The following is a 16,335-nucleotide window of genomic DNA, read 5'->3' on the forward strand; positions in this document are numbered from 1 at the left end:
AAAAAGAAGAAAAAAAAAAGAAGCTTAGTCAGCAACAAACACAGTCCAGTAAATCCTAGACACTGACTTTAGTAACACCATGGAGAGAGAGAGAACAGTGATTTCAAATGGACCCTTGTTGACTAAAGTTTTGATCATTTCATTTGTCTCTGTATTGTAACAAATGATATAAAGTAGATTTATATTGCTGTGCTTGCAAGTGGGTAGGTTGGGGTGGTGGGTGGGCAATTGGGGACATTGGTGAAGTTGAAGGTCACACTGGTGGCAGGATTGGTGTTGGAACGTTGAATGTCTAAAACAATTATATTATGAATAGCTTGGTAAATCATGGGGTTGCAATAAAAAATTAAAAAAGAAAAAGAAATGTCTGTGGCCAAGGCAGACATGAAAATAGGTTCAGAGGTGCACTGCAGGTGGTTGAAGCAGTAGCCAGGCAGATCTTTTTATTTTTGGTTTTTGGGCCACACGTGGCAGTGTCCGGAGGTTACTCCTGGCTCTGTGCTCAGAAATTGCTCTTGGAAAGCTCGGGGGACCAGATGGGATGCTGGGAATCAAACTCGGGCAGTTCCGTATCAGCCATGTGCAAGGCAAACTGCCCTACCACTGTGCTATCACTCCAGCCCTGCCAGGCAGATCTATTAGTCATCAGCATCACCCCTAAAGGTTCAGTCACCTCCTGATGAGACACAGCACAACCAGCTATGAATAACAATGGGAAAAAAGGCCCAGTTGAGGAACAGGAGAGACAGTATTGGGTAAGACCCTACCTGAAACCAACTTGGTTTTATCTCAGGCACCCAGATGGTCTCCTGACACTACCAGGAGTAACTAATCCCTGAGCACAGGAGTAGTTCCCAAGCATTCATTGTTAGGTGTCATGGAAACTAAGGGGACAAGGAGATGGTTCAAGAGGTAGAGAACTGCAAGGCTGTGAATTGGAGCCCGGCCCCACACACTGCATTCCCAACACTATATGCAACTGCACAGGAACTGACGGCCCAGGTGCAGCCCACAGTGGCCGGATGAACTGTGAATAAAGGAAACTGCTAGACAGCTGTGCCAGGTCACAGGAAATGGGCAGAGACCCAGGCCCGTGTTTGTACCTCTGGGTTACAAACAGTGGGAAACTCTGCAGGAAAAAAAATGCTCTTTCCTTAACAAAGCCACTACATTGAAAACAAACAAACCAGAGAACAATTTGGGAAGGAAAGGGATTTCTGAGATGTGGCCACCTGGGGAGGTACGGTGTGGACTTGACTTAGATCCTTAGATGACCCCAGAAAACAGGGGGATGGCAAGAGATGCTGGCCCCAATGGACATGTTGGTCTCCCTGTCACTGCTTGAGTTAATCCCACTTCTCAGGGCCAGAAAGATAGTAGAGTGGGTAAGACACTAGCTTTGCATGCGGCTGACTTGGGTTCTATTCCCTGCATCCCATGAGCACTATCAGAAGTGATCCTGAGTAAGGAGCAAGGAATAAGTCCTGAGCATCACCAGAGATTAAATAAAATAAAGTAAAATAAAATAAAGTCATGTCACTTCTCATTCTCTACCTTCCATTCTTAGCCTGAGCTGGGCCCCAAAGCAAGCCACTGGCAGCAAGCTACACCCTATGATGCTCAGGACTTACTCCTGACTCTGCTCAGAGATCACTCCTGGCAGTACTCAGGGAACTGTATGGGTGCAGGGGATCAAACCTAGGTTGGCTGCATACAAAGTAAATGCCCTACGCTTTGTGATATTGTGCTATTGCTCTGGCTCAAACTTTCTCTCCTTGGATGTCAATAATTTTTCTTTTCTTTTTGTTTAATATTTTTGTTTTGGGGCCACACCTGGCATTGCTGAGAGGTTACTCCTGGCTCTGCACTCAGAAATTACTCTCAGCAGGCTCAGGGGACCATATGGGATTGAACCCCAGTTGGCATGCAAAACAAATGCCTTCTCTGCTGCGCTATTGCTCTGGCACCACCTTTTTCTTTTTCTTTTTTTTTTTTTTTTGTGTGTGTGTTTTTTGGGTCACACCCGGCAGTGCTCAGGGGTTATTCCTGGCTCCAGGCTCAGAAATTGCTCCTGGCAGGCACGGGGGACCATATGGGGTGCCGGGATTCGAACTGATGACCTCCTGCATGAAAGGCAAACGCCTTACCTCCATGCTATCTCTCCAGCCCCACCTTTTTCTTTAACCTTTTTCTTTTTTTAAAGCTGATAAGTTTTTAAAAATCACCAAATTCTAAAAAACTCTGTTAAATACTGTTTTAGGACAGAGATAAAATTAAGAGACAGGGGAGAGGGTGCAAGGTGACCCACAAGAGGTGGGTGAAGACTCGCAGAGACAAAGAAACAATGTGAGATTAGTGTTGACAGAGTAGGGCCAAAGGTCTGGGGTAGGCAGAGAGTCGTGGAGTTTCCGAGTGCACCTCCAGCATAAGCCCCATCTTAGAGCTACCTGGGTGCCTGGGCAGGCCACCATGTGCCTAGACCTCTGTGGCCCCTATTGGGAAATAGAAGGCAGCTGTGACAGCCACAGGACCCCCCCCTCGCCCCCGCAAAGTTATCTGCTCCCAATTGGCATCTCAAGCCAAGGACACGGAGATAACACTCCTGTATAACCTTCCCCAGTTTGGGGATGATGTCTCCAATGCTTCCTGCTACATCCACACACCAATGTGTATCTCACCATCTCCTCAGTCTTCATGCCCATGGTCACGCCCTCCTAAACCAGGTGGTATATGTTGTGGTAAGGGGCTGCATGGCACTGTAACTCTTAAGTGCCTGTACCTGGCACGCAAGATACAAGGGACTCATATTCATCCAGTAGCAAGACCCAATTTCACTGCCATGATCCATTCATTGACCCCAAATAATGAAAAGTCACATAAGGGCCTTGGGTACACTTTTGTGTGAGGGAGAGAGAAGGAGAAAGAGACTTGTTTTGCATGAGACTGACCCCAGTTCAAACCTCAGAACTTCATGATCTCCCAAGCACCCTCAAGGAGTAAACCCTGAGTTGGTACTGAGTACCAAAGTGAGCTGGGACTCACTTTGAAGTGAGTACCATAGAGTATGCATGGCCTCCCAAAACTCTACACAAAAGAAGAATTCTCTGTGGCACAGTGACTTCCCCCACCCCCCACACACACTTTAGGATTTAAGAAACAGTATTTAAGGAAGGAATTATGTTACACAGGAGACACTGAGGTGCACGCTAGCCTAAGAGGACAGTACCCAATCAGAAGAGAAGGAGACACAGCTACACGGGAGGGGAGATGGCAGCAGAATGAGAAGAGCAACATGTCTGAGTGAGCAGTAGGAACCAAATAATCCAGCTCAGGAGAGGAAGGAACTTGGTGCCCACCTGAGTGCATTTGGTTCAGCTCAAATAAACTAAGACAAGTCCTAATTCTGCCCTACTCTTAGTTTCTTTATTCATTTATTGTTTGTTTTGGGGCCACATCCAGTGGCACTCAAGGGTTACTCCTAGATTTGTGCTCAGAAATCACTCCTGGCAGGCTTGGGGGACCACAAGGGATGCCGGGGATCGAACCTGGGTCAGCTGCATGCACAACAAATGCCTTCCATGCTGTGTTATCACTACGGCCTCAAAGTCCTTTTAAAAACAATTAAAAAATGTTTTTGTTTTGTTTTGGTCACACCTGGCAGCGCTCAGCGATTACTTCTGGATCTACGCTCAGAAATCATTCCTGGCAGGCTCGGGGGACCATATGGGATGCTGGGATTCAAACCACCGTCCTTCTGCATGCAATGCAAACGCCTTACCTCCAAGCTGTCTCTCTGCCCCCCACCCCAAAGTCCTTTTAATCACAGTTATATTTTTCTGTGGAGGTGTATGCGGGGGGCTTTTGAGGAACTGAGTTTTGGGGTCACACTCAGCAGTGCTTAAGCTCTGCACTCTTGGTGGGATTCAGAGGGTCATAATGTGCTGCCGGGGTTGAAAACTGAGTTAGCCACATGCAAAGTAAGTGCCCTCCTGGTTGTACAATCTGAGCCTACTTCTCTTTTTCATGGAGGTGCGAGGAAGGATCCTCATGGTGGCGCTCAGGGTGACAATGAGAGCAGGAAGGAGCCGCATCCGAGCGTGTGTCTGAGCATGTGTGTGCAGAGCAAGTGGCCCCCTCAGCCATGTTCTGCCAAGCAGACAATCTGCTGGCTTCTTCTCGCGGCTGTCCTGGCACATGTCTGACAGTGCGTCAAAGAAGGAGCCCCCCTTCCTTCCACCCCCCTCGCCCACCACCATCTGGCATCTTTCTCTGCAACAACACTAAATTTAAGAGGCAAATACCTGTCCTAGGCTTCCTCCCCGCTCCCTCCTCTTGGGCAAGGTCTGAATCCTTCCCTCGCTGCACCCCTGCCCAGGTCTCCCCATTATTGAGAAAAACTATGGGGAGTCAGGCTAGTGTGTGTCACACTTCTGCCCTCTTCTAGACTCTGGGGACGTGGCCACCCAGAACCAGCAGTTACAAGGCAAGTCCCAGAGGCTGCTCAGCTTAGCCCGAAGCTCACACTGGATCCTGTCCACACCACTAGCTGCCAACTCCGGGACAGAGGACATGAATCCAGAATTTGGCCCATTCACTTCCCAGCAGGACCCGTGGGATCAAGAACTCAGGGGAGGGCCCAGAGAGATAGCACAGGGTTTGCCTTGCAAGCAGCCAATCCAGGACCTAAGGTGGTTGGTTCAAATCCCGGTGTCCCATATGGTCCCCCGTGCCTGCCAGGAGCTATTTCTGAGCAGACAGCCAGGAGTAACCTCTGAGCACCGCCAGGTGTGGCCCAAAAACCAAAAACCAAAAAAAAGAACTCAGGGGAAAGTGAGCCAGCAAGTCAGATGCACCATGGCAGGGAAGGGAAAATGAGGCATCTCAAAGTCTACTAACTGCCTACCCACAGAGGCCAACATAGCCTTCAACACTCCTGACTCTGGAAAAGCTAAAGGAAGCCCAAGTAGTAACAGTCTTTTATTCCTTTTTAAACTTTATTTTTATCCATTGATTGTTTTTTGGGCCACACCCAGTGGTGCTCAGGGATTACTCCTGACTCTGTGCTCAGAAATTGCTCCTGGCAGGCTCAGGGGACCATATGGGATGCTGGGAATCAAACCGGGTTCCTCCCAGGTCGACAGCATGCAAGGCAAATGCCCTACTGCTGTGCCATCTCTCCAGTACTAACAGTCTTGATAAACCAATAGCATCACTGATCACTCCTGCTTTGACAGAAGTCAAAGATTTCTGAGTTTGGCAAAGACAACATTTTCTTTGGGTTTAATAACATAAAACTTCCATTCAATCTTTCATTCTTTTGGGCCATCTCTGGAGTGCTTAGGGATCACTCCTGGCAGAATCCAGGAGATCAGACGTGGTGCTGGGGATAGAGTCCAAATCAGTCTCATGCAAGGCCCATGCCCTAATCCTGTACTAGCTTTCTGGCTCACACAAGTGGAGCCTGACTGACATCTAAGTGTCTAAGACACTGTGGCCCCATTCCCTCAGCTGTAAGATGAAAACGGACACTCGGGATGTCCCTCACAGCTTTCATCCTTGCCTCCCCCAGGTGAGGGACCAGAAACCAACACACACGAGCCCCACAAATACAGAGAAAGACAATTTTCCCAGGGACTGCTGCAGAGACGCAACAGCACGAGACCTACCTTGACTTTGCCGTTCTCTATCAAGTGCTGGGCCATAGATTTGATCAAAACCTCAAAGAAAAACCAGGAATACTGAAAGGGGGAGAAGAGAGAAACACAAAGCAGTGAGTTAAAGGGGAAACGCTCATGTTTTTTAGGCTGACCGTACTTGGACGTGAATCAGAGGGGACTCCAAGCTCGGCTAAATCTCTTTCTTAGGAGTGGTCCCACCTCACCAAGAAACCTAGCGTGGGTGCCCAACCTGACACACACCAGCAGGGGGCACTGCCGGGTTCCTCCCAAGATCTGTGCTCTGAGATGCTGTGTCCTTTAGTGCCTTTAGCTGGAAGCACTGCAGGCCTGAATACAGTGACTGGCTGGTTACTATGGAGGAGCCCCTGACATGGAACCGTTATAGCCCCCAACAGACCAGTTTAGTACAATAGTGAGTGCTGAAGCATTTATTCCTCCATCTATTCTGGGAGCAAGGGCTGAATCAAAGGGTGTGTGAAAGAATGGGCAGGTCAGCAGTGAGCTGGAATTCACACACACACACACACACACACACACACACACACACACACACACACACACACACACACACACACACACACACTCCCTCACCTTGAGTAGTTTGTTGCTGGTGAGGAAGTCGGCGGAAGGCTTGAGAATGGCCGTCATGGACTTGCTCAGTTCTTCATGCACCGTCTTATATTCAGAAGCCACGTAAGGCTCTGCTTTATAAGCATACTTTAGAAACAGGGGAAGATCTTGATTATTATTATTATTATTAAGTGTTATTTTCATTTCTTTTTTGTTAGTGTTTGTTGGTTTTGGGTTTGGGTTATACCCACCGTTGCTCAGGAGTTACTCCTGGCTCTGCACTTAAGAATTATTATGAGGAATCCTGGTGTTGTTCAGGGGACTGTATGAGATACCAGGGATCAAACCTGGGTTGGCTGAGAGCAAGGCAAATGCTCTTCCCACTGTGCTATTGCTCTGGCCCCAAGGAAAATGCACATTAACTGGTTGCCTATTCATGGTGGGCTGAGAGCTGCAGAGGTTCAAGGTTGGAGCTCAGGGCTGGGGTGGGGCTCAATTTCCCAGGTGGAAGAGAATGGGTAAGCGGGGAGAGTAAAAGGTGGAGGCTGCTTATTGTAGAGCAGAGAGAGAAGCCAGGATGAATCCACAGAGCCCAGCAAGAGATGAGTTGGTTAGATCTGTGACCCACATATAGCCTGCAAGTCCACTCTCCATCTCCTAGATTGAGGACATGTGTTCTGTGTATTCTGAGACTTGAGAGGACCTGGAACTTGTTTATTTATACTAACACATCACTACAATTCAGTAGCTGTCCAAGACTAAAAAGAACATATGTAGCTTTTGAGAATTGTAATTACTGTTATGTTGCTGAATATGAGGCGCTGGGTTCCAAAATAAAAAAGAATTTAGGGCCAGAATGATAGTACAGTGGGGAGGGAGTCTGCCATCACATGGAGAACCTAGGTTTGATCTTTGGCATCCCATATTATAGTTCCCCAAGCCTTCCAGGAATAACTCCTGAGCAGATAGCAAGCAGTACGCCTTGAGCACCATCAAGTGTGGCCCTTAAGCCATAAAAACCCCTAATGAGCTAGAGCAGTAGCACAGCAGGTAGCACACTTGCCTTGTACACAGTCAACCCAGGGTTTGATCTCCATATGTCCCCTGAGCCTATCAGGAGTGATTCCTGAGTGCAGAACCAGGGGTAACCCCTGAATGCTGCTGGTTGTGGTCTCAAAACCAAAAACCAAACAAACCAAAAACAAACAAACAAACAAACAATAAAACAAAAAACAAAACCCAAACCAAATTTATTTCTATCTGCCCTGTTGATCTCTCCCACCATGTCACAGTGATCTAATTCTCCCTGTTGGCAGAAGCAGCGTTAAGAACCCTAGACACAAACAAGAAGAATGCAGAGCTAGACAGGAAGCAGAGCAGAGAGAAACTTTCGAAGAAATTCTGAAGCCATTTGCAAAACCCACTGAAAGGAGAGCAAGAAAGCGGAGGAAAGATCTCAGTGCCCTCTGAGGCCTCGTTCCTTGCCTCTGTGGACAGAACCCAAAAAGCAAAGGGCATCAGAATCCACCCCGCTAGACAACCCTCTGCTGCTTGATTTCGATGGAAACAGTCACAGATGGAAACAGTCACAGATGTGTTGTCCACAGGGTGTATGTGTTTGTGTGTATATATGCATGTGCACATGCATGAGTGTCTATGTGTGTGACACATACCATGTTTTTACTCCATTTTTGTTTAGGGTTGGTATTAAGGATTAGGGTTATATTATATTTAGGTTTTAGTGTTATGCTCACTGCTAGTTTTAGGGGTAGTATTAGGGTTAAGTTAGGGTTAATATTAGAAACAGAATTAGTGTTAGGTTTAGTTTATTTATTTATTTATCAATGTGTTTACAGAAATTTTCATATTGGGGTTTCCATCGTATACCATCCTTTACCAGTGTCATCTTCTCACCACCAATGTCCCCCCATTTCCCTCCCCCACCCCCACCCTCTGCCTGTCTCTCAGACAAGGCATTCTGTCCTCATCTCCCTCAATACCATGTCATGGTAATTGTCATGGGTGTCAGTGCTCTAGCTGCACTCACCGCTCTTTGGTTGCCCTTTACCTTAACATAGGTCCTCAAGTGGCTCTCCAGTCCTTCCTCATGGGCACTGAGCCACCACGTGAATGATGACCCTGCGTGTCACAAGAACAGAGAGCCATGAGCAAAGCATGAGAGGGGAGACAGACACCATGTACTCAGCCCCCCAAAAAACAAAAGCAAAGTGACTAGGACCAAGGAAAAGGGAATGGGTCCCCCTACATCTGAATCCAGAGAAACAGCTTAAATATTCATGAACCATGTGTCTGTCCCGCCTCCCACCTCCAAGCTCTGTGCTCTGGGCTAGTGCAGACTGAACCATCTCAGTGTCACTTGCCCTCACCTACCGAGTCACGTTGACTGCCACTTCCTCCTTGGGTAGACCCTGGTGAGGACTCGGAAGAGCTTGTTGAGGATGGTGGGCAGGAAGGCGATCATCACATGACCCTCCATGGCGTGCAGACTCTGTGGGCATGGAACCCCAAGAGGGTCATCTTGAGAACACGACCCAGCCTCAAGCCCTGGCTCCCCCCATGAGGTTGGCAGGAAGGTGGCAGGGAATTTTGGGGCCCACGCTGTCCACGTCCCAACCCCAGAACTTGGCAGTGCCATGGCAGAGAGGGACTCAGGCAGCCGGTGAGATGACATGAAGTCAGGGAGAGTCTTACTCGGAATCGGGGGGGGGGGGGGGCTAAGGGAACTCCCGAAGCCCATGAAAGTGGAAGACAGAAGCACTTGGAGTGGGTGAGGAGGGCATATGGGCCAGAAGAGTGGCCGGAGGTGCCATGTGGCTGACTATGAGGCACAGGAAGGGGCCAAATGGAGGGACTGAACACAACACACAAGACACAGTAGCTTTCTCGAGAGACCTCAGCCTTACTCCTAACCCCAGAAGTGGGACTTTAGGAGAATCAAGCCAGTATAACTAATCCACACAAGTGTAAGAAATGTGGGCTGAAGTGATAACATAGCAGAAGGGTGTCATGTGGCCTACTGGTTTGATCTCCAGCATCTGATAGGGTCCCGAGAGCACCCAGGGAGTGATTCCGAGTGTAGAGCCAAGAGTAAGCCATAAGGCATCACTGGATATGGTCCCCAAATAAAAATAAAACAAATTTTAAAAACAGCATGAAGAAATAAGTATGTTGTTTGGAGGTAGCATATGTATTGTGATCTGTCAGTCACTACAGTAGCAATGGAATAGGAGCCTGAAGCTCTGAGCATCACAAGGGTCTCCCAAAAGTGTCAGGAGATGTAGACAAGTGCCCCAGACCCTTCATGGATCCCATCAAACCAGCCTGGAGGCCCTCCCACATGGCCTATAATCTATCCTGTGTCTAGAGTGTCCCTTTCCAAAACACCTGCTGGACAAATTTCCCTTAAAGGAGCCCATCTAAGTGATAGCACAGCAGGAGGGCTTTTGCCTTGCACACAACTGACCCGGGTTCAATCCCTGGCATCTTATATGGTCACCCAAGTCTGCCAGGAGTGATTTCTGAGCTCAGAGCCAGGAGTAACCCCTGAGTGCCACCCCAGGTGTGCCCCCCCCCCCTGTAAATGAGCCAGCCTTTAGTTGCAGAGCACAGTGAATGCCCAAACCTTGCTTGCCCTTGCCCATAAGAGAGCTGGTAATGAGCTTCATTTCTTCAGGTGTTTTCACTCACTGGGCACGCTCTCACCCAGGGCATCTGTGACATTGAACCAGAAGCCACTTCATGGGGGTGGGGGGCTGACCTCACTGGCTTCTCCTGTGCCCATACCTGGCTTCTGTTCCCTATAGGGCGCTCAATAGAAAGGAGGGTCCCTGTGGAAGGGAGTGTGTTTCTGTGCAGAGGAGAGGGTACAGATGAAGTGTTATAGGATGTCTACTTTCCCTTTATTGATTTTTGGGGCACACCCAACAGTACTCAGAGGTTCCTCCTGGTCCTATGCTCAGAAATTACTCCTGGAAGTCATGAGAGACCCTATGGGGTGCTGGGGCTCAAACTCGGGTAGGCTGCGTGCAGGGCAAATGTAATACCATTTGACTATCATTGGACTATCATTCCAATCCTGTGAAATGTAGGTTTGACTTGAGTAAAAGAATTTATGTACAGTGAGAATTATTTCTAGGTCTCTCCTCTTGCCACACATAAGGACCCTTGGAAGCCATCAGGTTGAGAGGATCCAGAGCCTCCTTACAAGGGTTCCAGGATGTAGGAACAGCATTCACCACCAAAGAGAAAAACCCACTTGACTCCGATTCATAGAGAAGGGGGGCTGCTGGGAAAGCATCCAGCTGTTACCTTAAGATATTTGACGAGCTCATTCCCTAGGGCTTGGGCTCCCGATTCAGTTTTCTGACAGTATTGGAAAAAATTATGCAAATGCTGATCCTGGCGGGGCAGAGAAGGAAGAGAAAGCTGATTAGCATAGCTGTTGGGGACCCTGACTTGCTATACACGCAGGTTCCCTGCAGCTTACACATTCTCTAGGTGAGAAAACATCACGCAGACATGCAAACATTTATGAGGTAAGGTAATGATGAAACCCGGCAAAGACTCCACACATCCTCCAACACAGAGGGAAAGTCTTGAGCAGTGTTCCAGGTCCTGTTCACGTGAAACAGTGCATGCCCCTGATGATGTCCCTTCCTTCTGCAAAGGAGGAGCTTCAGAATCAAATGATAGCCATACAAGAGACCTGTTAGGATACTGTTTCATTAAAAGATAAGCCACACATGAATTCCTTTATGGAGCCATCACCACTCATTCCGCTGGAGGAGCCATACTGTGAAATCGTTGGCTGTGTGTTCCATAGTCCTCAGAGAGGGAGAGGAATCCCCAGACCCCCTGTCCAGGTGGGACAAGAGATACAGGTCCAGCAGTAATTCCGACATAAGAAATAATTCACACTACAGTTGGGAAAGAATAGCAGGCCAGAAACTAACACTGCAAGCTGTTCACCCACCAGCCAGTAGCTCCACCACGTGGAACCACAAGCCAAAATGATTGGCAGCTTCCCCTCCAGGCCTCCAAAGAAGGCTTTATTGGGAAAAACAAAGTCCACCCACAAGGGAAGGGAGAAAAGCCAGATGAGGAGGCAATGGGAAAACATCTTTTTAACAGGAAATCTAAAGGAACCAATCGAGAGACATTTAATTAAAAGGCAATTTGAAGACCAATCCAAAGGCCTCTACCAACACCATACCTGAGTATACACGGTGGAGACCAGGTGAGTCGACACCTTTAGCAGTGGCTTGCTTCCATCTACCCACTTAATCTCCGGACCACAGTGCTGCAAAAACATGGAGAGGAAACCAGGTCAATGGATTAAAAATTCATAATGCTCGGCATGAGGGAGCCACTAAAAGGCCATCTCTGGGGAACTGGGTCTTGCAAGGAATGTCACTAGCTTGGATTTCTACCTCTCTCATTCCCCAACACTCGGTTTGCTCATTGGGGTTTCTCTATGTTCTCTTTTGGGGTACTGGAGCTGCATGAGTTACTGTCCATGAGGCATGAGTGATAATTCCACTTCTCTAATGGCTGATGCAGACCTGAGCACAGGATTCGAAATGAGCTGGGAATAGGAGCTCAGTGGTGTAGATGGACAGAAAGTCCCAATGAGCGAAGGGTCAGCCTCCTGTTGATTCGTATTTTAATTTCTGAAACTTCCACTTTGTTCATGGAGGGAAGATGGAAGTTATTAGAACTGTGCAATGATTCGCCATTATTCTGCAGATACTTAAATACCGGTCTACAACAGGGGGCTAGATTTGACTTGATCTAAATAGGCCCCAGTATAGCAGGGGTTTACTTAGAACTATAAGAGCACTGGAAGTTGTTCAAAACAAAATGAAGAACCGAAGAGAGGGTGCGATGGGGCGTGCCTGAGGCCAAAATTCAATCCCTGGTAACTCCAGAAATAGTGGATACCACCTTTCCCGAAACACACAGAAAGCTGAGTACCACTAGGTGTGGCCTAAACCCTCCCCCAAATAAAAAGACCCCCAGATTGAAACAAAATGGAACATGCTATCAAAGGATAAAGTCTATATATTTTAAGATGGCTTTTTTGTTTGTTTTTTGTTTTGGGCCACACCCAACAGCACTCGGAGGTTACTCCTGGTTCTGCACTCAGAAATCGCTCCTGGCAGACTCAAGAGACCATCTGGGAAGCCGGGAATCAAACCGGGTCCATCCTGGTCAGCCGTATGTATGGTAAATGTCCTTCCCACTGTGCTATCATTCTGGCTCCCAAGATGGCTTTTTTAAAAAAATAAATAAATAAAAGCAAAGCCAACACATTGGGGTAACATGAGAAAATTCAAGGTGAGTGAATCAGAAACCTATTGGGGGTTGGAACAATAGCACAACGGGTAAAGCACTTGCCTTGCACATAGCCAACCCAGGTTCAATCTCCAGCATCCCATATCGTCCCCCCGAGCCTGCCAAGAGTGATTTCTGAATGCCACCCATGTGACTCCCCTCTCAAAAGAAAACTATTACTATTAGGGTGGCGGGGGGTTCTAAGGGCTGACAGGTTTCTATACTAGACCTCCATAGAGCTGCAAGGCAATTCCGGAGAGTAACTGAAATTCTTTATTTATTTATCTATTTATCTATCTATTTATTTATTTATTTTGGTTTTTGGGTCACACCCAACAGCGCTCAGGAGTTACTCCTGGCTCTACATTCAGAAATTGCTCCTGGCAGGCTCAGGGGACCATATGGGATGCCAGGATTTGAACCACCAACCTTCTGCATGCAAGGCAAATGCTTTACCTCCATGCTATCTCTCAGGCCCCCAGTTTCTGAAATTCTTTCTTTTCTTTTTTTTTAGGTTCTGAAATTCTTTTTTTTTTTTTTTTTTTGGTTTTTGGGCCACACCTGGCGGTGCTCAGGTTACTTCTGGCTGTCTGCTCAGAAATAGCTCCTGGCAGGCACGGGGGACCATATGGGACACCGGGATTCAAACCAACCACCTTTGGTCCTGGATCAGCTGCTTGCAAGGCAAACACCGCTATGCTATCTCTCCGGGCCCAGTTTCTAAAATTCTTAAGAGGCCCTAAGATCTCATCTTTTTCTTAAAAGGCCCTAAGAGCTCATCTTTTAGTGGGGTTACTCTGATAGCCTGACTTCCAGCCCTTCCAGAATCCCCATCCTCTCCCCGGTATCAAGACATTACGTCAGGGCTTTCAAATGCCCAGACTCTGATGCTGTGTTTCAATCACCTGAAAATAAGTGACTGATTCTCCAGGACTGCGACAGTCATGAGCACTGTGAGCCTGGATAACCATAAATGTTCGGGGAAGGAAATGGGGTGAGCCCCTTACCCTGCCCATTCCGAGCTCCTGGTAGCCAAGGTAGCCAGCGGGGGGTTGGCGGAGACGGGAACGTGCTGCTCGTTGGTCACCACCCGCCCGTCTTTCAGGAGAGGAAGCCAAGAATATCCAACTGTGAGGACAGAGAACAAAAAGGGAGTTAGGAAAACATGCTGGGGGTCTAATGATCCTGAACTACCTGACTGCTTAGAAGCCCTAAAAATGATTAGAGTAAAAAATAGTAAAGCATAGGGGTCAGGCCTGCAAATACTGGCTACAGGCCCTTGTCCCTTTGCCCCTTACAATTAGAGTCTCAGACTAGCTTTCAGTCTAGTCCTATCGCTGCTGTCACACACAGCATCAAAGAACTCCCTTGTGGAAGGAGCCAAACTCAGATAGGAAACCAAATACAAACTCCTGGCGTATGAATCCTGCCAAAGCATCAAAAGGATGAAGGAATTTCAGACCTTGAGTTTCAACAACATCCTTCTTCTTGGTGCTGCCTTTGTTTGAATTATCGCAGCTGACATGAAAGAATGTGAACAACAGGTGATGCTTTTCATGCAGCTGGGCTGGCAGTTCTATTTTAATCTGCAAGGGAGACAAGAGAACATGGTTTCCAATATTCTACAATGACCACACACATACACACACACACACACACACACACACACACTCTCTCTCTCTCTATCTCTCTCTCTCACAATTCTTGGTGGAAGAAATGTGCATTTGTTTCTCAAACTGATGTGGTCTGTGCAGTAAAAAAAAAACCCTAAACTGAAAAGGAAGACATTTTTGTTTTTGTTTTGAGGCCACAGCTGGCAGTGTTCAGGGCTTACTCCTGGCTCTGTATTCAGGAATCACTCCTGGAGGTGCTCAAAGGACCACATGATGCTAGAGATTTAAACTATGTGGGCCATGTGCAAGGCAATTGCTCTACCTGCTGTACCATTGCTCTGGCCCGGGCAGAAGATTCCTAATGCCCTGATGAATATGTGTGTTGCCCTTAAATTTTCAGGATGACACTGTACACTCTGCAAGGACAGCATAGCTTTCACAAGATGACGAACAAAAGAGCCTACACACTCGTGTCTGAGGCTGCAAGCAAGAAGTCCAGGATGAAGGAGCCTTCTTACATGGAGTATGCTGCTGCCTTGACTTTCAACTTGCAGCCTCCCAAACAGAGACACGGGCTGCTGCTAACCCCCCGAGAGGTGCAGAGAAAGCATCTATAAAGATGGGACTGCTGCCAAACATCCCCAAGGACAGGCTCTCTGGCCATATTGTTCCTACATAATAAAATGTGTTTCCAAGTTGCTTAGGTTTGGGGGGCCCGAGCAATAACACTGCAGTATGGCATTTGCCTTGTACACAAATGACCTGGACAGACTGGGGTTCAAATCCCCTGGGTTTCAATCCCGGCTTCCCATATGGTCCCCCCGACCCAGCCAGGGAAAGATTTCTGAGCAGAGCCAGGAGTAACCCCCTGAGCACCGCCAGGTGTGGCCCAAAAACAAAAATTAAACAAAAACAAAAACCAAGTTCTTAGGTTTTACAATAATAGGTTTCCTTGGTGGTTAAAAGAAAAGATGAGTATAGGGATCAGGAGCAATAGCACAGCAGGTAGGGAGTTTGTTTGCCTTATATGCAGCCAACCCAGGTTCAATGCCCAGCATCCCATATGGTTTCCCAAACCTGTCAGGAGTGATTCCTGGGTACACAGCCAGGAGTAACCCCTGAGCACTGCTGGGTGTGGCCCGCAAACCAAAAGCATGGAAGGAAGGAAGGAAGGAAGGAAGGAAGGAAGGAAGAAGAAGGAAGGAAGGAAGGAAGGAAGGAAGGAAGGAAGGAAGGAAGGAAGGAAGGAAGGAAGGAAGAAGAAGGAGAGGGAGGAAGGAGAGGGAGGGAGGGAGGAAGGAGGGAGGGAGGAAGGAAGGAAGGAAAGGAAGGAAGGAAGGAAGGAAGGAAGGAAGGAAGGAAGGAAGGAAGGAAGGAAGGAGAGGAGAGGGAGGAGGAAGGAAGGAAGGAAGGAAGGAAGGAAGGAAGGAAGGAAGGAAGGAAGGAAGGAAGGAGAGGGAGGGAGGAAGGAAGGAAGGAAGGAAGGAAGGAGAGGGAGGGAGGAAGGAAAGAAGGAAGGAAGGAAGGAAGGAAGGAAGGAAGGAAGGAAGGAAGGAAGGAAGGAAGGAAGGAAGGAAGGAAGGAAGGAGATGTGAACACACACTGGACATTTAGTTCAGCTATTGGACCATATTCCATACAAATAATGTTCTCTGCATACAGTGTTCCCTGCATCTCCTGCAGTGAATACCACTTCCAGGACACTCCATTGGTTGAACTGCACTTACCAAGCAGGAGTCTGGGATTTCCTCAAAAACTCACCTCATCGTAAAATTCGGGGATTTGGTGATGATGTAACACTGCAGCGAGGGCGCTTCTTGTGAACACAGGTCCCCCAGGTCTGCCATAAATACACTGCAAAACGTTACCAAAGGAAAAGGGTTATGGTCTGATGAGTGTGATTTCAGACACTAAGGTTCTATTCAGAACGAGGCACGCCTACGTCTACAGCACAGACCTAGCTGGCTATGTTTCATAGGGCTCTACTGCCCCGAGAGCTTCACAACCACCCCATCCGCAGCTCAGCACCCAGCCCAGCCTTTTATGTGAGGCCTCAAGATGTTCCCCTCCCCACCTCTCTGGGCTCTGTCCCAGAAAGCTACCCTCACTTGCAAATGAAC

The 16,335-nt window shown here is 47.9% G+C and overlaps 1 protein-coding gene across 1 annotated transcript in view; it reads right to left on the reverse strand.

Annotated features, from left to right (window-relative positions):
- Positions 1-16,335, reverse strand: part of DOCK9 (dedicator of cytokinesis 9) — a 258,564-nt gene that overhangs the window by 66,034 nt on the left and 176,195 nt on the right. The window contains 12 exon segments of the mRNA XM_049778520.1: positions 5,667-5,738; positions 6,270-6,395; positions 8,317-8,358; positions 8,360-8,387; positions 8,640-8,671; positions 8,674-8,757; positions 10,578-10,667; positions 11,482-11,568; positions 13,610-13,653; positions 13,656-13,730; positions 14,065-14,188; positions 15,977-16,069. Of these exon segments, the coding sequence (XP_049634477.1) occupies positions 5,667-5,738; positions 6,270-6,395; positions 8,317-8,358; positions 8,360-8,387; positions 8,640-8,671; positions 8,674-8,757; positions 10,578-10,667; positions 11,482-11,568; positions 13,610-13,653; positions 13,656-13,730; positions 14,065-14,188; positions 15,977-16,069 (897 nt within the window).

The sequence above is a fragment of the Suncus etruscus genome, chromosome 8, assembly GCF_024139225.1.
Source record: "Suncus etruscus isolate mSunEtr1 chromosome 8, mSunEtr1.pri.cur, whole genome shotgun sequence".
Classification (NCBI taxonomy): Eukaryota; Metazoa; Chordata; class Mammalia; order Eulipotyphla; family Soricidae; genus Suncus; species Suncus etruscus.